The sequence below is a fragment of the Canis lupus genome, chromosome 12 (assembly GCF_011100685.1).
Source record: "Canis lupus familiaris isolate Mischka breed German Shepherd chromosome 12, alternate assembly UU_Cfam_GSD_1.0, whole genome shotgun sequence".
NCBI lineage: Eukaryota > Metazoa > Chordata > Mammalia > Carnivora > Canidae > Canis > Canis lupus.
Genome location: NC_049233.1, coordinates 37,421,973 through 37,445,979, shown reverse-complemented (window position 1 = coordinate 37,445,979; position 24,007 = coordinate 37,421,973). Strand labels below are relative to the sequence as shown.

The window sequence follows — 24,007 nt, the reverse complement described above, 5'->3', positions numbered from 1 at the left end:
GCAGAGGGCGTCTGAAAAAACATACCCAAGTGGAACTACCTCTCCCCTCCCTACTTAGGTTGCCCCCCAATTTCACCCGACCTCAGCCGTCTGAAACTTTTCCACGAACGTCCAACAGATCTGAAAGCGATCTGCTCATCCTTAGGCCACCATCAAAAACATCTTAAAACGACCAAGACTTATAACCGGTGCACCCTCAGAGGGCACCCACCAACTCCAGCTCGCATCCGGACCCCCCGCACCCCGACCCCGCGCCGAGCCCCCCAGCATCGGCGGACTCGACCCCGGCGTGCTCGCAGCACATCCATCCCCTCCCCGCCATCGCCCCGGCAGCCCCCGCCCCCCCCTCAAGCGCCTCTACCCACCCCCACCCCAAACCCACCCAACGCGAATAACTGAATATCCGGAGACCAGGGGGCCCACACTTCCCTGTATTTCCCCACCCCACCCCCTGCGAGGGCAGAAATAGATGTTACCTTCCAGAAAAGTAATCTCCCCTGCGCTGCCGCCGCTCTTGCCAGCCGCCATCTTCCTCCTCCCACGCCGCCTCCTTCTTAATCCATGGCCCACAGCACCGCCGCGCTCGCCGGGATGAGGGGCCGCGCCGCACGAGGGTAGCCGCCGCAGGGTTGCGGGCCTAGAACTCGGCCGTCAGGGGTGGGGGTGGGGGTGGGGTGGGGGTGGGGTGGGGTGGGGGCGGGGGGCGGCGCTCCCACGTCCGGATGGGCCTACACAAAAGCCGGCCGGGCGCTCGGGGCCTCTCCGCGGGCTGGCGGGTGGCGAGGCCCGCGGCCTGGGCTCCTCCTCAGGCCCCTCCGGGGCAACGCGAGCGGCGACGACGGCGACGACGCTTCCCGGGCCCAGTTCCTCTCGGCCCACGACTCCCCATCCACCGCCTACCCAGGCCGCCTGAGACGCTCTCCTCAGCCGTGGGCCCCAGGAAGAGAGGCTGAAGGCGAGCACACAAACACACCTCCCTTCGTTACCCCCGGCCGTAAGATGGCCGCAGCCGCCGCGCCGGGGCGGCGAGGTCTCCGCGACCGTCAGGCGCCCCGAGGCCCTTCGCTCCCTTTTGCAGCCGCCGCCGCCGCTACGGCCGTCCGCCCACCCCGCCCAGGCGTGAATGCATCAGCGGAGGCCTTCGCGACTGTCCATGTGGACAGGGGTGGGTCTCCTCTGCCACCGCCTCGCGTCCGTCGCCACAGCAGCTCCAGCCGCCGCCGCCGCCGCCGCCGCTCCTCCCCCACGGGCGCTGGAGCTGCCGCCCGGCTCCCGCCCCCACCCCGCCGCCGCCGCCGCCGCCGCCGCCGCCCCCAGCGCCCCCAGCGCCCCCAGCGCCGCTCCCCCTCAGGAGCCCGGGCTCGGCTGGAGGGCTGAGCGGTCTGCAGCGCCGCACGGAACTCAGGCTTGCGGCTCCCGCCCGGGCGCCTGTCAATAGGCCCGGCCCCGCGCAGCGCCGGCTCGGCCTTTACACACGTTTCGCCCAAAAATCTTGACCGCCGAGGGCCCCGTAAGCAGACGCGGTGTGTGAGCGCTTCGAAGCCAGGCTGGTGATGAGATCGGGCCCTGTGGCACCACGATTGCCTAAAAAAAAAAAATGTTAAAAGTTCCACTCTCTGACCAGGCCTTAGAATTTAAACCATAGGCAACTGAAGAGGGAAGGTACAGTGAAGGTAGTGTAGTCGTGTGTAGAAAATGATCTGTGGTCTTCATTCATTTTAAAAGAAGTTTTCAAAATAATTTAACAAGGAAGATTGTATACTCTACATTTTGGATGACAGAGTAAAAAAGAAAAAAAAAAAAAAATGCTGTCATGAGTACCTGAGACTTCAAAAACCAGGCCTTAGAATTACAAGTCAGGCCTTAGAATTAATTGCAGGTTATTATATCACAATCGGTTTTCTTTTCCTTTTTTCTTTGGCTTTTTGAAATTGTAACAATAAGACATTCATTAGTGAAAATCCAGAATCACAGAAAAGGAAAGAAGTTATGCATAGTTCCACCGCCAAAACTCCCATTTTTTTCAGGTGTGGGGTCCTCTAAGCAAACATTTTTTTTCAAATCCCTCACTATCCCTCTTTCAAAAACGAAAAATTCAACAGCTATTAAAACGATGCGGTAAAACCATGACTGTGCAGTCCCTTTGAGGAATGAATTGTTCTAATTGGTGTAATTGTCCTGCTAGACAAGGCATAAGCAGAAAACCTTTTCCTTTAAAACTTCTTTAAAAATCTTATCCTAAAATGAATAATCTTTCCTGATTTAGTGAAGGTAATATTATTATACTTGGTTATCTTTGTTGAGTATATTGAATGATCTAGTTGGATGCTCTATGACATAGGGTCTGTGTCAGTGACAGTATAATATACTGAGGCGTGTGGATGGTAGGCAGATGTGGGTGACTGGACTCATTTGCACAGACTCCAAAAATGCAGTTTTAAAAAATAGTCTCTGACTTAATACATGCATACTGGCTTCGAAAATGGAAAAAAGGTGCCGGAAGTCAAGGAATGTGGGTGGACTCTGGAAGCCAGCTTCCAGAAAAGGCAAGGAAACTGATTCTCCCTTAGAGCTTCCAGAAAGCAAAGCAAACACCTTGATTTTAGCTCAATGAGACAAAATGCTGGACCTCTGACCTTGTAGAACCGTAAGGTAACACATTTTTGTTAAGTTCTAAGTTAGTGTTTATTACAGCAACTAGAGAAAACTAATATACATGGAATGGGAAACAAGGTGGAGTTCTATAAAAGATGTCTTTTAAGCAATCTGAGTTAGGATCTTTTAAGACAAAGTTCTTTGTCTTATTTCTGTTGTGAATTTCAGCTAAACTATGGGAACAGTAATTCCAACTTTAAAAGTGTGGCATCAAAAATCATATGGAAAGTCTTGTTACAACACATTGCTCTACCCCACCCCTAGAGTTTCTGATTCGGTAGCTCTGGAGTGTGCCTGAAATTTTGCATTTTTAATAAGTTCCCATGTGATGTAAGATGCTGCTGATTAGGGGACATTATGAAAACCAGTAGATTAAACCTCTAAATTCCTTTCCGTTGAGTTTAAGTTAGTCTTTGAATCTGCAATTACAAGTGAAATGAGCAGTTTCCATATTTAAGTATAAGATTAAAGATATTTTCAGGGGCAGCCTGGGTAGCTCAACGGTTTAGCACCGCCTTCAGTCCAGGGCCTGATCCTGGAGACTTGGGATCGAGTCCCAAGTCAGGCTCCCTGCATGGACACTGCTTCTCCCTCTGCCTCTCTCTCTGTGTTTCTCATGAATAAATAAATAAAATGTTAAATAAATAAACAAAATAAAGATTTTTCAGGAATCACTACTCTTCTATATGAACATTATCAATTAAGAATTGGTACTATTACGTATCTCTTTATTTAGGTATTTAGGCCTAGAAAACATCAGATTAAGGATATGTCCCTGAAATGTAGATATATTTTGTATATATACAAATATATATTTAGTATACTTACAAATAATTAGCAGCCCTTCTTCATACATACGTTTTGAATGATACCCAGGGATGTTATTGAAAATGCTTTTGAATATTAGAAATATGACTAATTACAAAATCAATCTCTGAGTTATATAGTCAGTTTTTATTAAAAGTCTAACATGTCTTTATTGTTAAATTTAGCAAATTTTATTGAGATGTAAGCTAACTTGTCATATTAAACACAATTTAATTCTGGCATAAAAGATAAATTTAGGGGGGCACTTGATAGGATGAGCACTGGGTGTTATGCTATATATTGGCATATCGAACTCCAATAAAAAAAATATACAAAAGTAAATAAATTTAATGGAGAAAAGTTAGACTATTTTAAGTTTGAATGGGTAATAAAGTGAATATAATAAGCTACTTCATTTTTCCTAATTATTCCATTAAAGAAAATTTGGAAAAAAGGAAAAACAAAGCAAAGCAGAGTCCTGCCACCCAAAATTGTATTTCTAATGCCCCATCTTCTCTAATGTTTTTTTTACTCACTTAGTCTGGTCGCTCACTACCAAGTTCAAACCGTAGACCTACTCTTCCAAACTCAGTGATGCAAACATCCCATCTCCAACCACAATGGTCAACTGTGATGCCCAAAGGACCAACATCTGCAAGGCTACACAATCATCCTATGCAAACAGAATTCAGAGGAAAACAGAATTAAGACAGACTACAGGACCTTTGAAAGGATCCAAGAACATGAAACCCTCCCCAAAGCTACTCCTTTGCTGGCGTTCTTGCTCAATACAAAGTGTTGCCATCTACCTACTTTCACAAACTAGAAACCTAGGAATCACTCTTGACTTGTTTTTTAATTAAATCTACATCCTTGGGTATGTCTTGAATCTATTCACATTTTTTTCCATTTCTAATGAGCCCACCCTAGTCTCAGCCATGATCACCTCCCAGCCATACCACTGTAATAACAGCTTCAAACAGGCCATTCCATATTCTCTACCCATCTTCTAATCCTTTCTCGCACAAAAGCTACAATGAGCCTTAAAAAAAAAAAAATCAGATCAAAGCACCTTCCTGTTTAAAACCATTCAAAGGTTTCCTGTTGCTCTTAGGATAAAATCCTAAATCCTTACTTGATCTGGGCCCTCCCTAACTACTTCATGAGCCTCATCTTAATAGCATTTTCACCTTCTCATTAAGCTGCAACCATTTTGTACTTCTTTCAGTTCCACAAATGCTTCATCTTTTTTTCTACTTCAGAGCCTTTGAACATGTTTTATCCTCCATCCTCAATGCACTTTTTGTCTAAATAGAGCCTTGCATCAGTAGGTTAATACATATCTGCTGAATGAATGAACAAATGAAAAAAACATTAAAACTAATCTTTGCCAAGGAAAATTCAGAATCATAGAATTCTAGAACCTTAGAAACCATCTAATTCAATCTTTTCAGAAGTCCAGAAAATGTCTTTGCCCTAAGTAACATTGTGGTAGAAATCTATGATAAATGCCCTAAAAAGGATCAGCAATCCATATATGAAGCTAGGGCCTGGCTTTGAAGATTAAGTGCTGAAACAACTTTTGAAGAGGCCAGGAACTGACAAAAGGAGGACTTGAGTTGGTAATGGATATATAATAACAAAGCTTTCTCTCTGAATATGGCTACAAATTCTTCTTTTGTATCACAGCTGGTGTTTCCTCTATTTTAGCCAGATTTAAAATGTTGCATACAAAACTGTGGTTGACCCCTGCCCAACTTGGGTTTGAATTGCATGGGTCCACTTACAATAATGTGGAATTTTTTCAATACAGTACAGTACTAAAAGTGTATTTTCTCTCCCTTACTATTTTTTCTTCCTTGTGATTTTTAAATTACATTTCCTTTTGTCTAGCTTATTTTATTATAAGAATATAATATATAATACATATATCATGCAAAATATGTTAATTGACTAAGTTATCAGGAAGACTTCAGTCAACAGTAGGCTGTTAGTAGTTAAGTTTTTGGAGAATCAAAAATTATATGCAGATTTTCCATTGCATGGGGACATGGGTGCCCCAGCCCCTGCCTTTTTCAAGGGTCAACTGTACTAGAATAAACTGGTTCATATTTTATGCTGAATAGTTATTAATAAAATAGTAACCCAGTTTAAATACATATATTTCTTGGAAAACACAATTCTCAATCTTGTTCTTTTAAGCACTACACTTTAAAAAAAAGATTTTATTTATTCATTCATGAGAGATATAGAGACATAGAGGGAGAAGCAGGCTCCTCAAAGGGAGCCCAATGTGGCACTCTTATCCCCAGACCTGGGATCCCCCACCTTGAGCCAAAGGCAGACGCTCAAACACCGAGCCACCCAGGTGTCCCTAAGCACTACACTTAAAAGCACAATACATAGTCCACTACTAAATACAATTCGGAAGACAGTAGGTTCTGCAAATTATGTCTGGTTGGTAGTTTTTGAAGGGCTAAATGCATTTGTGTCAGATAAAGTGAACAGTCTTAAATGAGAATAATGTATAAATTTCTGTTATAAGTAGGTTTTAAGTTTGTCTTAATATAATTTCTACATTATAATATTCCACTTCACTTTCAACTTGTTGATTATCTTATTTTTGCTCTTATTTAATCCTATCATGCTTCATATGAAGCTCCTCTATTATTTCCAGTTCTTTTAGTCCATGCTTTTTGTCCCTGTTCCATATGGCAGGTTTTTTCCTAGAACTTCAGTAGGTAGTTTATTGGCTAAAATTTTAATGTTTAAATTTTTAAGCCTTTGATTAAGTGAAGCTCGAACTAATATTTTTTTAATTGTCAGTGAATGTATCCTCAGAATAACATAGGTTTCTTATAATAGTTCCTACCAGATATCTTCAGTATCAACATTAATAAATGAACAGTGAAGTTTTCAGGTGACGGGGTTGAATTTGACTTTCCTGGACCCTAGGCACTTTGGCTTTCTTAAGTCTCTTCTTCCACAAGAAACACATTAAAGTTTTGTTTTGTTTTTTTTCAGATTTTATTTATTGATTGATTGGAGACACAGAGAGAAAGAAAGAGGCAGAGACACAAGCAGAGGGAGAAGCAGGCTCCATGCAGGGAGCCCGATGTGGGACTAGATCCTGGGTCTCCAGGATCACACCCCTGGCTGAAGGTGGTGCTAAACCTCTGAGCCACCGGGGCTGCCCAAAGATTTTCAAAGCCTGATTTATAGTGCTATATTTGAAACTATATATATATTTTTAAAGATTTCATTTATTTGAGAGAGAGAGAGAATGAGCAGGGGGAAGGACAGAGGAACAAGCAGACTTCCTGCTGAGCAGGGAGCCAGATGCAGGGCTGGATCCCAGGACTGAGATCATGACCTGAGCTGAAGGCAGATGCCTGATTGAGCCCCCCAAGTGCCCCTGAAACTATATTTAAAAAAAAAAAAAAATTTAAACTTAGTTTTTTTAAGGCTGGATTCCAGGCTGAATTCATTATTACATATTTATTATCATTATGTTATTTTTTTCTTCAGATTTTAGAAGAAATAATATTAAAACTTTTTTTTATAAGCCTCTGAAAGTATCATAGGCCACAGGCACTGTGCTTCCTGTGCCTAATGTAAATGACTGCTGGATCCTTTAATGGAAATTATCACATGAAAATCATGTCTAGCTGGATTCTGAGGCAGAGTTCTCAAACTTTAACGTGCACAAAATTCAATTGGAGAAATTATAAAACAATTTCCTGGGTTCCATCTAATTTAGTAAATCTGAGTGGGCCCCATGAATTTGCATTTCTAATAAGCTCAAAGGTGATGGGAATGAGCTGAGAATACCAGTGCTTGGAGTAGTGTGTTTCGTTTATGCAAAGGCAGTGCTCTCAATATGATTTGCTAGGTATATTAGCTACATATCCTAACCAATATTTATTGACATATACTAACAACAGCATCTATGTTATTTTTGTTCTGGAATGGAAACTGAGACCCTCAAAAGTTTAAATAACTTTTCCAAGATGACTCAGCTAGAAAAGTATAGAGCTGGGATTTTAGCCCACATCCATCTCGACTCCAAAGTTCATGCTCCCCTTTTTCATTATCATATGGTAGTGATCCCAAAGATAGAATATCATCATTGGCCAGAAGTAAAATTTTATACATGAAACAATGCATAAAAATGGTAACGAAATGTATTTATTTAGATTTTCACTATTTGCCCTGTTTATTGAAGTCTGCTGATGGCCTTCTTTCTGGCTTTTTATCCCTCAGTTCTTTGTCTCCAGTTAATAACAGCAAAAGCAATATACTAGTAGCTTGCAACACAATTTTCTGAAAATGCTGTCCTGTAGTGCTGCTTCCAACTAAAGATGATTGAGATTTTTCATTTTTCATTAACTTCACTTTGCAATTTAAACTGCTTCATTTCTTGAACAAGTCAACAAATACAAATCCTCAAAGCATGAAAAAAGTAAGTTAACTTGCACTCAGAGTTTTAGACTTTAAACACCTTCACCTTATGAGATTAAAAATTTCATTTTATAACTAGCTTCCTTATTCATTTTCTTAATGTTGTCTCATTATAAACATAAACGTGTGAGATAATCACTTTCTCTTTCTCCAACTACACATCTGTTTATGTATATGTGTATGTTTCTTACTGCTTTTCTTTCTCTGATTCTTTTATTCCTCAAGATAACATAGTCTAAAACAAATGTAGGTTATTTTCTAAGTTGTATTTTTCAAGAAGGTGCTTTGATGACTTTAAAGTTTACCAAACCTTTGTCTACCACCCTAGTGTAAAGGGGACACAGTCATTTTCCAGTCATACAAACATAATAGAATAAGTGCTGAAAAATCTATCATAAGGATAAAGAAATGATGAAATATATCAGACTGTTTACTTAATGATGATACTTACAGCTATTTAAACCAGTGAAAGAGATCTGTTTGTACTGATCAGGAAAGTAGCTGTGATTAATTAAAAAAGAAAAAGCAAATTACAGTTGAATTTCATTTTTACAAAAATAAGTTTATAAGTAAATATAACTATCTGTGTAGTTAGGCTATTTCAGAGGAAAGGGATTAGAAGGTTGATATGAAGGACCTTGTCTTTTCTATGGAATTTTAAATAGTTTTTGGATTATAGGTAACTTACTTTTTTCTTAGTGTTTTTTAGTATTTTTGAATGATTTTAAGCTAATAAATAAATCTATGTTTTTTTAGACATCTTTCTTGAGCCTCCAGAGTTTAACGATGTTATCATTTTCTTTTAAAAACATGTATCTTTTAAAAAATTTATTTAATTATTCATGAGAGACACAGAGAGAGAGGCAGAGACATAGGCAGAGGGAGAAGCAGGCTCCCTGTGGGGAGCCTGATGCCGGATTCGATCCCAGGACTCTGGGAACATGACCTGAGCCAAAGATGCTCAACCACTGTGCCACCCAGTGCCCCTAAAAATATGCCTTTTCTTGAAACAAAAATATGGTCATTATGGATTTTCCCGGTTTATATATTTATCCTCTTCTGTCAGGCCTTGCTCGTCCTTATGGGTTTAAGATTTTAGGTATGAAAACCACACAAATTCTATAATCTTGGATGTGGGAAAACTATTTTATGTGTCCATTATGACAATTCTAAGTAATTGCAGTTGATTCCTCTACTATTTCTCTGTTATGATGATTAGTATTTGGTTTGTGCACATTATTCTTGAAAAACACATGGAATTAGGTGGAATCAAATGAAGTTACTGGTTTTGTATGTCAAAAATGGTCAACTTTTGGTACTTTCACTTGGTTTTACCTTAAAATCAATAGCTATCTTGAATTATGTCATTTGATCTTTTCCTAGAAAATAATTATGGAAAATTTAGATTTGTCTTAATATTGTAAAAACATAATGTTGCAAAGCTTGGTTTATTAAAGGTATAAAAAAAAATAAAGGTATAGAATTTACATGGTGACTATAATATAGCCATGTACTACAACCTTGGTTTCAATGTATTAGAAAGGCAAACAGTATAATATTCTTAAGAATAGATACCAGCAATTATCCATAATGTGACAAACTGGAGATTTAGGTTCTTATGAAATTGTCTCATTTGGGGAGATGGAAGGAGATTTCAGGCTTTTAATAAGAAATTACTTAACATTTATGATTATTTCTTCTTGGGAAGTAGTCATAATTTAGTAATGTTTTGGATTGGAATGTATTATATAGTGAATTTTAGAACATTTTGTATTGTTCAGCATCTCTCATGCCCATGAAACTATTTTATTTCCTATTTATTACTGACCTTTGTAGTTCTAAGCAAGATAAAGCATTTAGGTATTTGGTTTTATGAATGGATCTTTACTATGCAAAGTCCCTTGCCTCTTATGTAACAAATTTGGCAGTGTAGGACAAGTCCCATTTCTATAGACAGAAACAGGCTAGAGAGCATTATGTAAAATCTGAATGAGAGGTGCAAACACTAGCTCTGAGACCCTAGCTTGCTTCTGTAGCTACTTCCCCAGAAAGGGCTTGTGGATGACTTATGGACAAGCCATGGTCCTAGGGAGCCATTAACACGATGTCAGTAGCCAGTCATATCTATCCAAGGGGGAAGACTATTTGAACTAGAAGAGCAGTCCACCCTGAGGCTAGGCTAGGCATGAAAGAATAGAGGAACAGGAAGTTGATGCTATTTCCTTTTTACCTACTATAATGACTAAATCGGGCTACTTGGAAACAATTTTAAATAGCTGATCTGTTTAAGGCAAGTGTATAGGTTAGGCTGTCTTTAGTGTCTGGATTTAGAACCTGTCTGGAATATCATTTATGAACTAGGAATATTTGGGCTCATATTCCTAAGAATGTTTTTTTTTTTTAATTGCTGTGATAATGTAAAATCTTCCACAATAATACCACCATGGGAGAAAAAGAATCCTGGACCACAGTTCAATCAGCTGCTTGATAAATGTTTTTGAGATGTTATTGAGATAGTTGTTGCACAAATAAAACATCACAGGAATCTCTACCTTCCCTCAAAATGGGTGTATATGTATCTCTGGAAGTGAAATCAAACCAAATGTAAAAGTTAGATACAAAAAATAAATTTGTCATTTTCCAGTGTCTGGCATGTTTTTGAACATTTAGTAGGTATGCAATAGATATTTGCTAAATTATCTTATAATTTATATACTTTTATGTTTCTGAGTCTGGATATATTATAGGCCTGGTGGCTTGTAGCCAAGCCTACTGGACTGAAATTTTAGTAAGGCCCAATGGTGCATTATGATGCAAAAAAAATTTTTTTTCTCTTGTGGCAATAGGACCAGTCCTTGAATATAGACTTGACCTCTCCCCAGTGGCAGAACTTAGGACCTAACTCTGTGAGAAAGGAACAGCATTAGGGAACACCTTCCACTCATTTATACCACTATATCTTGTTTAAGTTTCATATTTCTTTTTGCTAATTTAATAGTAAAATAAAGTGAAAGCAACATTAGTCAAGTCCCAGTTATTGATCTCAGCAGTCTTCCAACATTAGTAGCTTTGTGGTCATACACAGAAATTGGTATTCTCCTGAATACTTGTTATATCATCAAAAGATGTCTTTATTCCAATAAACACTGGATTATAATATGGAATAATTTTGTAATAATTTTCTATTAAGTCTGTAGAAGAACATTGCCTAGTCCTGTGTAGGTAAGTATACTTAATTTATCCTCAGAATCTTAGTCAAGTCATGCATTTTGTTTTGGATTTCTAATTTAAGAATCAAATAAATTATGTCTTCTTCAAATTTGTGTCAGTGTCACTGTGAGGATCCATTTTTACCTTGTCCCATTGTTTAGCCACCATGGCTTTGGGGGACTGACCCCCCAGTTCCAAGGTGTGCCTGATTTGTATAACTCATCCTGGCATAGTGATTGCCTCAGATAAACCAATAGTCTGAAAATACACCTTGATAAAAGAGAAGTTCTCTTTCATATTGAAGGAAAGTATCCAAAGTCCATTATCATCATTTTGATACATTAACTTTAGCAGTTACATGTTTCTTGTATTAGCCTCTTTCAGACTGTGAAGAACTGGTCCTCTTTATGACTATACTATGTAGAATAAGTATATGGTTTAAGGTAGGAGACAACTGAAGTGGAAGTACAGAGGGAATAAACAGTTTTGAAGAAGATAAGTCATAAAAACCATGTAAAAGAAGATTGTTTTAGCCCTAAGAAACTGGTAGCAGTCATTTTCTTCTGTGAAGAAAACTAAGATGGATGGGAGATTTACTTTTCTTTCTTTTTTTTTACTGTTTTGATTTTTGTAATTTATTGTATACATATTATCTTTTTTTAAAAGTAATTTTGAATTGTTTTATAGTCACCTGAAAAGTTCCAGGAACACTTCTGTAGTTCTCCTTCCTAAATCGATGCACTTCATATACCATGATCAAGTGGGACTTATTCCAGGAAACCAACGATGGTTCAATATCTGCAATCAATCATATTGACAAACAGAAGGATAAAAATCATATGATCACTACAATAGATGCAGAAAAAGCACTTGAGAAAATTTAACATCCATTTATGGTAAAACTCAACAAAGCAGGTATAAAGGAAACTTACCTCAACATAATAAAGGCCATGTATGACAAATCAATAGCTAACATCATACTCACTGGTGAAAAACAGAGAGCTTTTCCTCTAAGAACAGGAACAAGGCAAGTATGTCCACCCTCACAGCTAGTATTCAATATAGTACTAAAGTCCTAGCAACAGCAATCACGTAACACAAAGAAATGATTTGCATCCAAATTGGTAAAGAAGAAGTTAAACTGTTACTATCTGCAGATGACATGGTGTTATATAGAAAACCCCAAACAGGGATCCCTGGGTGGCGCAGCGGTTTGGCGCCTGCCTTTGGCCCAGGGCGCGATCCTGGAGACCCGGGATCAAATCCCACATCAGGCTCCCGGTGCATGGAGCCTGCTTCTCCCTCTGCCTATGTCTCTGCCTCTCTCTCTCTCTCTCTCTCTCTCTCTCTCTCTCATTCTCTGTGACTATCATAAATAAATAAAAATTAAAAAAAAATTTAAAAAAGAAAACCCCAAACACTCCACCAAAAAGTTCTCAGAACTAATAAGTCAATTCAGGATACAAAACTAATGTACAGAAATATTTCTGTATACTAATAATATAGTATATAGAAATAATGCATTTTAATATACCTCTAACAAACTATCAGAAATAGAAATTGAGAAAATAATCCCATGTGCAACTGTACCAAAAAGAATAAAACACTGAAAATAAATGTAATCAAAGAGGTGAAAGATCTGTACTCTGAAAACTGTAAGATGTTGGTAAATGAAATTGAAGATGACACAAATGAGTAGAAAGATACAGCTTACTCATGGATTGGAAGAATTAATCTTTTAAAATGTCCATTCTACCAAAGCAATCTGTAGATTTAATAAAATCCATCTCAAAATATTTTTTTTTACAGAACTAGAGCAAATAATTCCAAAATTTGTATGGAACCACAAAAGGCCCCAAAACAATCTTGAGAAGAAAAATGAAGCTAGAGGTATCAGAATCCCAGATTTTAAGATCTACTATGAAGTGGTAATAATCTAAACAGTATAGTACTGGCACAAAAATAAACACATAGATCAATTGAACAGAATAGAGAGTCCAAAAATAAGTGCACATGTATATGGTCATTTAATCTATAATAAAGGAGGCAGGAATATATAATGTGGGAAAGACAGTCTCTTCAGTAAATGGTGCTGAGAAAACTGGACAGCTACACACAAAAGAATTAAGCTGGATCACTTTCTTATACCCTATACAAAAATAAACTTACAATAGATTAATAACTTAAATATAAGACCAGAAACCATAAAAAAACTCTAGAAGAAAACATAAGCATTTAACATTTGGACATTGGCCATTATTATAGACATAGATATACATATAGATACAGATACATAGATATAGATAGATATAGATATGCCTCGTTAGGCAAGGATAACAAAAGTAAAACTAAAAGATAGGATTACATCAAACCAAAAAACTTTTATACAGTGAAGAAATCCATCAACAAGACAAAAAGGCAGCTTACTGAATAAGAGAAGATATTTGAAAAAGATACAACTGATAAAGGGTTAATATCCAGAGTATATAAAGAACTCATACAGCTCAATCAAAACAACCCAAACATCCAATGAAAAAAATGGGCAAAAAAAAAAAAAAAGAAAAAAGAAAAAAAGAAAAAAGTGGGCAGAGGACCTGAATGGACATTTCTCCAAAAAAGGAATACAGATGACTAACAGACATAAGAAAATATGTTCAACATCACTAATCAATAAGAAAATACAAATAGCCACAATGAGATATCATCAAAAAGACAAAAAATAGCAAGTGTTGTCAAGGATGTGGAGAAAAGAGAACACTTGTGCACTGTTGGCAGGAATGTAAAATGGCATGGCCAGTGTGGAAAACGGTATGGAGGTTCCTTGAAAAATCAATAATAGAAATACCATATAGGGCAGCTCAGCGGTTTAGCACCGCCTTCAGCCCAGGACTTGATTCTAGAGACCCAGGATCGAGTCCCACATCGGGGTCCCTGCATGGAGCCTGCTTCTCCCTCTGCCTGTGTCTCTGCCTCTGTCTCTCTCTATTTGTCTCTCATGAATAAATAAGTAAAATCTTAAAAAAAAAAAAAAAAAAGAAATACCATATAACCCAGGAATTCTATTCTGGATATTTACCCAAAGAATATGAAAATGCTAAATTTTCAGAGACCTAAAAAGGTCTCTGCACCCTTATGTTTATTGCAGCACTATTTATAATAGTCAAGATATGGAAGCAACCTAAGTGTCCATTGATAGAAGAATGCATATACCACACTTCCTTGTATATACATTTACAATGAAATATTACTCAGCCATAGAAAAAAATGAGATCTTGCCATTTTGCAATAACATGAATAGATCTTGAAGGCATTATGCAAGGTGAAATAAGTCAGACAGAGAAAAACAAATATCATACGATTTCACTTTTATGTGGAATCTAAAAAGCAATACAAACAAAAAGCAGAAACAAACCCACAAATACAGAGAACAAACTGATATTTGCCAGAGGAGAGGTAAGCAGGGGAATTGGCAAAATGGTGAAGTGGAGTGGGAGATACAGGCTTTCAGTTATGGAATAACTCATGGGGATAAAAGATAGGGAATATAGTCAGTGTTATTTTATAGTGTCATAAAAGAATAGAGGCACGGTTGTAATTTTAAATCTGAAAATGGATAACAATTATGCTTGTTAATTCCTAGAAGAAAAGGCAATGTGCATGAATTATTACAAATCTATTACTACAGACTGACAACTGAAATTAAAAAACACCTAAGACAAAACAAAAAACTAAATTCCTAAGGCAATAACCCTGTAACATTATTGCCATGTATGTAGTACATCTATTTACTTATTTATTTTTGTACATATTGGAAAAAGGAATTTTTCAAATGTAGTTGACAAGCAATATTATATGAATTTCAGGTGTACAACACAGGTCAACATTTATATACATTACACAGGATACATTGTATAGTCTTTAGTTTCTTTCATCAGTGTTTTATAGTTTTCAGAATATAGGTCTTTCATCTCCTTGGTTAATTTTATTCCTTTGTTTTATTCTTTTTGGTGCCATTGTAAATGGAATTGTTTTCTTCTCTTTCTACTTCATTATTAGTATAGAAACACATCAATTTCTGTGTATTAACTTTGTACCTGTAACTTGACTGAATTCATTTATTAGTTTTTAGAGTTTTTTGGTCTCTGGAGTCCTTAGGGTTTTCTATATATAATATCATGTCATCTTCAAGTAGTGACAGTTTAACTTCTTCCTTACCAATTTGAATGCCTTTCATTGCTTTGTGTTGTCTGATTGCTGTGGCTAGAATTTCCAGTACTATGTTGAATAAAAATGGTGAGAGCATACATCCTTGTCTTGTTCCTAATCTTAGAGAAATAGCTTTGTTTTTTACCATTAAGTATGACATTAGCTATAGGTTTGTCATATATGCCCTTATTATGTTGAATTTTTTTTATCCTCTATGCTAACTTTTTGGATGTTGAATTTTGTCAGATACTTATTCTGTATCTGTTGAGATAATGACATATTTTTATCCTTCATTTATTTGATATATCACATTGATTGAGTTGTGAATATTTGAATCATTCTTGCATAAAATCCCACTGAATCATAAAAAATGATCCTTTTTTTTTAATGATACTTTTAAAAAAAAGATTATTTGAGTGAGAGAGCACACATACACATGTGAGTGGTGGAGCGGGGCAAAGGGAGAGGGAAAGAATCTTAAGTAGACTTTCCGCTGAGTGTAGAGCCCCATTCAGGGTTGAGTCTCACAACCCTAAGATCACAGCCTGGGCTGAAACTAAGAATTGGACTAAGCCACCCAGGCACCCCCAAATGATGTTTTTTTGTTTTGTTTTGTTTTGTTTTGTTTTTTTAAGATTTTACTTATTTGAGAGAGCAAGTGAGAGAGAGAGCACAGGCAGTGGAAGCGGCAGAGGGAGAGAGAGAAACAAATTCCTTGCTGAGCAGGGAGCCTGATGTGGGGCACCTGGGATCCCAGGGTTCTGAGATCATGACCTGAATGGAAGGCAGACACTTAACCGACAGAGCCACCCAAGTGCCCCGAATGATCCTTTTTTTTTTTTTTAAGATTTTATGTATTTATTCATGAGAGACACAGAGAGAGGCAGAGACATAGGGAGAGGGAGAAGCAGGCTCCCTGTGGGACTCAATCCCTGGACCCCAGGATCACTTGTGAGCCGAAGGCAAAAACACTCAACCATGAGCCATCCAGGCATCCCCTGAATGATCCTTTTGAATGAATGTATTGTTGAAAGAGGTTTGTTGATATTTTGTTGAATTTTGCATCTATGTTCATCAGGGATACATTGACCTGTAGTTTCCTTTTTTAATAATATTTTTGTCTGATTTTAGTATCAGGGTAATGCTGGCCTCGTATGCTGTATTTAGAAACTTTCCTTCTTCTTCTTTTTTTTTTTTGGAATAGTTTGAGGAGAATGGGCATTAACTTTTCTTTAAACCTTTGGTAGAATTCATCTGTGAAAACATCTGATCCTAGACTTTTGTTTGCTGGAAGTTTTTTGGTTATTGATTCAATTTCATTGCTACTAATTGGTCTGTTCAGATTTTTTTTTCTCATTCAGTCTCAGAAGATTGTATATTTCTAGGAATTTATCAATGTCTTCTAAGTTGTCCAGTTTGTTAGCATATACTTTTTTCATGGTGGTCTCTTATAATCCTTTGCATTTCTGAGGTGTCATTTGTTCCTTCTCTTCTTTCACTTTGGCTTTTATTTATTTGTTCCCTCTTTTCTTCCTGATGACCCTGGCTAAAGTTTTATCAATTTTGTTTATCATTTCAAAGAACCAGTTCTTGATTTCATTGATCTTTATTATATTATATTTTTCCTCTGCTATTTAGCATGACCAAAACAACTCACTAGGTAGTCTATATTTTTCAGATATTCCTAATCTTCTTCTTTTAATTTTAACCTTTAGTCACTAAATTTAAGCTCCTAATCACAAAATTGTTATTTTTTATTTTTTAAAAGATTTTGTTTATTCATTTGACAGAGAGAGAGAGAGACAGAGCGAAAACAAAAGCAGGGGGGAGGGCAGAGGGAAAGGGAGAAGCAGGCTCCCCCCTGAACAGGGAGTCCTATTTAGGGCTGGATCCCAGGACCCCAGGATTATGACCTGAGCTGAAGGTGGTCACTTAACAAACTGAGCCAGCCAGGTGCCCCCACAAAATTATTTTAAGTATGTGGTGTGTCCATGAGACAAACTCAGAGGAATCATAAAACACGGTACAACATTGTTATGATTTCGAGTACTAACTATCCTGCCTGCCTTCTTGTATGTATATTTGCATTTATATATTTATGTTGTATTTATTATAATTCAGTCTTTGTTTTTTAAAAAAATCAGCCATACTTCTTTCTTAATGTGTGCTACCCATGAGCTTTAAATACACAAAAATGCTGGAATCCCTTAGGAAACTTTCCTATATCTATGCCAGAGACAACATATAAGCATACCTTGGAGATATTGTGGGTTCAGTTCCAGACCATCATAATTAAGCAAACATTGCAGTAAAGCAAGTCAAACGAAATTTTTGGTTTCCCAGTACATATAGAAGTTCTTTTTTTAAAAAATATTTTATTTATTTATTCATGAGAGACACAGAGAGAGAGAGAGGCAGAGACACGGGCAGAGGGAGAAGCAGGCTCCATGCAGGGAGCCTGATGTGGGACTGGATCCTGGGTCTCCAGGATCAGGCCCTGGACTGAAGGTGACACTAAACCGCTGAGCCACCGGGGCTGCCCTAGAAGTTCTTTTTATACTATATTGAAGTCTATTAAATGTGCAAAGCATTATGTCTAAATATATATATATATATATATATATATATATATATATATTTTAAATCACAATATCTTTTTTTTAAATAACAATATCTTATTGCTAAAAAATGCTAGTCATCATCTGAGCTTTCAGTGAGTTAATCTTTTGCTGGTGGAAGTCCTTGCTTTGATGTTGATGGTTGTTGACTGATCAAGATGGTGGCTGTTGAATGATGAGTTGGCTGTGGCAATTTCTTAAAATAAGACCATAATAAATTTTCCATATGTGCTAAGTGGGAAAATAATGCAGCCAAGAATACTTTATCCAGCAAGGCTGTCATTCAGACTAGAAGGAGAGATAAAGAGTTTCCAGGACAAACAAGCTAAAGGAATTTGTGAACACAATGATTCTTAATGGTATCTGTAATGGAACAGAGAATCCTTTCCAGAAATTTTTCAATTTACTTTGCCCAGATCCATCAGAGGAATTGCTATCTATGGCAGCTTTAGTCTTATGAAATGTATTCCTTAAATAAGACTTGAGAGTTGAAATGACTTCTTGATCAATGGGCTGCAGAATGGATGTTATGTTAGGCATGAAAACATGAATCTCACTGTTCTTCTCTATCAGAGCTTTTGGGTAACCAGGGGGCATTGTCAATAAGCAGTCATATTGTTCTTTTGCTTTCTTATCATTCATTTGTTCACTGGAATAGCATTTTAAATTTCCTTCAAGAACTTTTCCTTTGTACTTATTACTTGGCTAACTTGCATGAAAGGCCTAACTTTTGACATGCCTTCCTCACTAAGTTTAATCATTCCAGCTTTCAATTTAAAGTGAGAGAAGTGAGATTCTTCCTTTCATTTGTACACTTACAGACCATTATAGGGTTATTAATTGGCCTAATTTCAATATTGTTTTGTTTTAGAGAATAGGGAGGCACAAAGAGAGGGAGAGAGATGGGAGGGACAGCCAGTTGATAGAACAATCAGATACACATTTATTGATTACATTCACTGTCTTATATGGGTGTGGTTTGTGTCTTCCCATCAATTACAATAGCTCTATCAAAGATCACTGATCACAGATCACCATAACAAACATGATAGTAATGATAAAGTTTGAAATACTGTGAGATTACTGAAATGTGACACAGAGACATGAAGTGATGTCGTACTTCCTACGCAGACAAGTCCAGTACGTACCGCTCCAAGGGCTTTGATGTCACTGCGAACTACACGCAAGGGAGCTGGACTGACATCGTCGGGGAGGACTTTGTCACCATCCCCAAAGGCTTCAACAGCTCCTTCTTTGTCAACATTGCCACTATCTTTGAGTCCGAGAATTTCTTTCTGCCTGGTATCAAATGGAATGAGACACTTGAACTCGCATATGCTGCTCTGGCCAAGCCATCCAGTTCCCTGGAGACTTTCTTTGATTCTCTGGCGGCGCAGGCGAAGATCCCCCAACGTCTTCTCCATGCAGATGTGGGGGGCGGGGCTGCCCGTAGCTGGATCTGGTACCAACGGAGGTAGTCTTGTCCTGGGTGGAACTGAACCGAGTTTGTACAAAGGAGACATCTGGTATACCCGTATTAAGGACGAGTGGTATTATCAGATAGAAATTCTGAAGTTGGAAATTGGAGGCCAGAGTCTGAATCTGGACTGCAGAGAGTATAACGCAGACAAGGCCATCGTGGATAGCGGTACCACGCTTCTGCGCCTGCCCCAGAAGGTGTTCAATGTGGTGGTTGAAGCCGTGACCCGCACGTCTCTTGATTCCAGAATTCTCTGATGGTTTCTGGACTGGGTCCCAGCTGGCTTGCTGGACGAATTCGGAGATACCTTGGTCTTACTTCCCTAAAATCTCCATCTACCTAGAGACGAGAACTCCAGCCAGTCATTCGGCATAACCATCCTGCCTCAGCTGTACGTCCAGCCCATGATGGGGGCTGGCCTGAATTATAAATGTTACCGATTCGGCATCTCACCTTCCACGAACGCGCTGGTGATTGGTGCTACCGTGATGGAGGGCTTCTACGTGGTCTTCGACAGAGCTTGGAAGAGGGTGGGCTTTGCAGCAAGCCCCTGTGCAGAAATTGCAGGTGCTCCAGTGTCTGAAATTTCTGGGCCTTTCTCGACAGACAACATAGCCAGCAACTGCGTCCCCGCCCTGTCTTTGAATGATCCCATTTTGTGGATCGTCTCCTATACTCTCTTGAGCGTGTGTGGAATCATCCTTCTTCTCCTAATCATCCTGCTGCTACTTCCCTTCCCAGTGTCGGCACCTGCCCCGTACATGAAATGCTGTAGTAAAAGTATTGACAAAAGACTTGCTTGAGGCAAAGTTGCCACAAATCTTTAATTGGTAAAAAAAAAAAAAAATACAGTAGCTGTGAACTACAATAAAGTGAAGGGCAATAAAATGAGGTATGCCTGTAGTAGAAAAACAAGGTCTTTTGGTATTTTGAAAAGCAAATCTATTTAGATGGCTTGACATAGACCCTTTATATGGTTAAGTCCATGCTGTAATGTGTAATGTGCTAAGATAATTCAGAATACAAATGATATACAAATGAATAAGCAAACATCAAATTTTCTTTAGATACAGGCTGTTAGGATTATTATTACTAATACTGATTTTATTTTTTATTACTAATATGATTAATGTGATCAATGTTAATGTGATTATTTTCTTAAGTATTTATGGCTGATTACACCAAAGGTGATCAACTTTCAGTGTGTGAAGAATATACTTTGGTTGGGAGACATCAGTATTACCCTACCCAACATATGAAATTTCTTCAAAGAAATAATCTCACTATTTGCTAACATGTGAATGGGATTTGTTATTATTATTGACTAACATTCCACATCTATGAATTTTATTTTTTTATTTGTTTTAAAGATTTTATTTATTTATTCATGAAAGACACAGAGAGAGAGGCAGAGACACAGGCAAAGGAAAAGCAGGCTCCATGCAGGGAGCCTGATGTGGGACTCTATCCAGAGACTCCAGGATCATGCCCTGGGCCCAAGGCAGGTGCTTAACTGCTGAGCCACCCAGGCGTCTCCACATCTATGAATTTTAAATCAATCCTCATTAATTTCTTTCTTTTTTTCTTTTCTTTTCTTTTCTTTTCTTTTCTTTTCTTTTCTTTTCTTTTCTTTTCTTTTCTTTCTTTCTTCTTTTTTAAGATTATTTATTTATTTATTCATGAGAGACACAGAGAGAGAGAGAGGCAGAGACACAGGCAGAGGGAGAAGCAGGCTCCATGCAGGGAGCCCGACGTGGGACTCTATCCTGGGTCTCCAGGATCACGCCCTGGGCTGAAGGCGGCGCTAAACCACTGAGCCACCGGGCTGCCCTCCTCATTAATTTCTTAATGATAATGACAGCATCAGAGGTTTGTTCCTTTGTTACATTTAAAACACAACTCCAAAAGAAATTCCAATCTTGATTTACGTTTCTCTCAAACTCTTTTTTAAACAAAGTTTATTAAATTTTTTTAGAGAGGGAGAGAAGGAGGTGGTTGGGCAGAGAGAGAGAATCCCAAATAGGCTCCATGCCCAGAGTGGAGCCCAATGCAGGGCTCAATATCATAACCCTGAGAATCATGACCTGAACAGAAATCAAGAGTTGGACAGGTAACTGACTGAGCCACCGAGCTGCCTCTCTCTCTCCGATGTTTAAAGGGGTTCAATTATCCCTTCTCCACTCCTATTTTTAGTGCTTTGAAATTCCTAGAAATCTGTCACTCCCTATCCGAAAAGAATGTTTTCAGTCTTTGATTATTATACTTCTTCTGCTTCTAGAGCACCATGCTACTTGCTCCTAGAAACATGCAGTGCCCTGAGAACACTGGTTCTTTTCAGGCCTTTCTTTTCCATTCCTAAAGGAAGAAGTATAAAGCTTAATTAAGTAGGCAGTACCTGAAAGCTTTGTGGAAACAGTTGAGGGAAAAAGAAAGAAAGAAGCTGTGCTTATGTTAATAATTTTAATCTCGTCACATCTACAGGACAATAAGAGAGCCCCCATTATTTATGAGGATTATGGAAACCACCTAGATTTTAGAATATGTAATGTGATTATTTATATTCAAAGAAGTTCACCTGCCTGAAATAGTCTATCATTTTCCTCAATTACCAATCAGGGTCTCTCTTCAGTAGTCTTCTAACCAGTAAATTTAATTTTGATTGTGGAGGAACCTGGTGTACTTCAATAACTTTAAGAGAGAGCTTTGCACAAATTATATCTCTCCTATTCACATACCATAATAGCCATTGTACCATTTGTATACAAAGCTGGGAAAGATGATTACATTTTATTTATATGTTTAACACTATTTAAAAATTAGTTCCTAATATTTTTTGAGATATTATCATTATTACCATTTTTATTGAAGAAAATTTGAAAATAAGAAGAAAAAAAATATACTTCAACATTCAAAGAGAATCGCTGAGCTATTTTCTTGCTCCTTCTCACTCTCTCTTCCTTTCCCTCCTCTTTCTCTTTCTCTCCCTTCCTTCTTTTCTTAACATGCTTACATAGAGCCCATGGTTGGAATCATACTATAATATGATAATGTTATAATCATATTATATTTAACTTATAACCTAAGCATTTTCCACTTACTCCATATTTCTTTATTTCTTTGAAATAATCTACCTTATCTTAGTTAGTAATGAAGGGGAGCAGAATTTACCACCAAAAAATGTCACTTTATCACAAGAATCATTTTGACCTAAAAGCAATCAAAATCCAGCAGATTCAGAAAAAACTTTTTACCTCCCTCTCAACTGCTTAAATCTACTTTGGAAAGGGGTCCTGTACCAGGAAGAGAGCTGTTTCCAGACATTTTTCTTTAAGGAGTTTATCTGCATAACAGGGCAACTTTATTCCCTAAACACCTCCTCTGCCTTGCTGTGAATGGCCTCCCTCCATTTTGCATCCCTAAATCCATACCCCATTCCTTAAGCAGGATGTTATATAAACCTCAATTAACTGGTTGCCCTTTGAGTCTTCATATTTTTATGAGGCTCTTGTGTTTACGCAATTTTGTTTACCTAATCTCTCATATTGATTTAATTATTAGACCAGGCAAAGAACCATAGAAGGGGGAAAAGGAAAAATTTTCTGCCTCTACAGTAACTATCCTTTAATTAGACACTAAGTATGAATATCATTCCATCTTTTGCTTTCATATCGGTGACTGCCAACTCCCCCAAAACATTTCCAACACATTCCAGTGATAAGGCAAAGCTGAATTTATTGCTTACCTCAGTAAAGGAGACCACTACCTTAACAGAATCTTAGCATCTCTCTTCCTGAGAGTAGACCCAGTGATTTATAAGGCTTTTGGGGATCTGATCTAAAGTGGATCTTTCAACAAGAGAAATTGAAAAAGACAGAGTAAGGAGACGCCAGGCTAACTCAGAGGTTGAGCACCTGCCTTGGGCTCAGGTCGTGATCGCCAGGTCCCAGAGTTGAGTACCGAATTGGGCTCTCTGCGTGGAGCCTGCTTCTCCCTCTGCCTATGTCTCTGTCTCTCTCTCTGTGTCTCTCATGAATGAATAAATAAACAAAATCTTTTAAAAAAAAGAGAGAGAGAATAAGAATCATATAGTGGTTTAGGATTGATTGGAGCATAGGCAAGGTAAAAGTTTGAGGCTAAGGTTTTAGAGACTAGAAGAGAAAACAGTTGTTTGGTCTTACTATTTAAAAGTTGACCAAAAAAAAAAAAAAAAAAAAAAGTTGACCAGTCCAATGTTTCTTTAGATGTATTTGCAAGATATCCCAGAAATGAAAAATAAAGATATTTCTGACTCTTGTCTTCCAAGAATTTCTTAGAATAGTAAAGTTAGGGCAGCTCCTGTGGCGCAGCGGTTTAGTGCCACCTGCAGCCTGGGGTGTGATCCTGGAGACCCAGGATGGAGTCCCATGTTGGGCTCCCTGCATGGAGCCTGCTTCTCCCTCTGCCTGTGTCTCTGCCTCTCTCTTTCTCTCTCTGTGTCTCTAAGAATAAATAAATAAAAATCTTTAAAAAAAAAAAAAAAGAATAGTTATGTTGAAGATAGTAGAAAAAGTCAAGTTAATGAGGATAGCAA

General features: G+C 38.2%; 2 protein-coding genes across 9 annotated transcripts in view; one reads left to right on the top strand and one right to left on the bottom strand.

Moving 5' to 3' along the window:
- Positions 1-666, bottom strand: part of SENP6 (SUMO specific peptidase 6) — a 118,375-nt gene extending 117,709 nt beyond the window's left edge. For 5 of the 8 annotated variants that reach the window (XM_038554548.1, XM_038554552.1, XM_038554549.1 and 2 more), the window contains exon 1: positions 477-659. In XM_038554548.1, the coding sequence (XP_038410476.1) occupies positions 477-528 (52 nt within the window). In that variant the 5' untranslated portion in view covers positions 529-659. Of the gene's footprint in view, positions 1-476 lie in introns of all 8 variants that reach the window. The other 3 variants (XM_038554559.1, XM_038554558.1, XM_038554551.1) reach the window with 3 other exon arrangements.
- Positions 667-999: 333 nt separating this feature from the next.
- LOC100684381 (beta-secretase 2-like) lies at positions 1,000-20,248 on the top strand. The gene is given in 5 exon segments (XM_038555046.1): positions 1,000-1,165; positions 19,089-19,363; positions 19,365-19,673; positions 19,675-19,774; positions 19,777-20,248. Coding segments are annotated over 5 exon segments (1,314 nt in total). The 3' UTR covers positions 20,241-20,248.
- Positions 20,249-24,007: the final 3,759 nt, after the last annotated feature.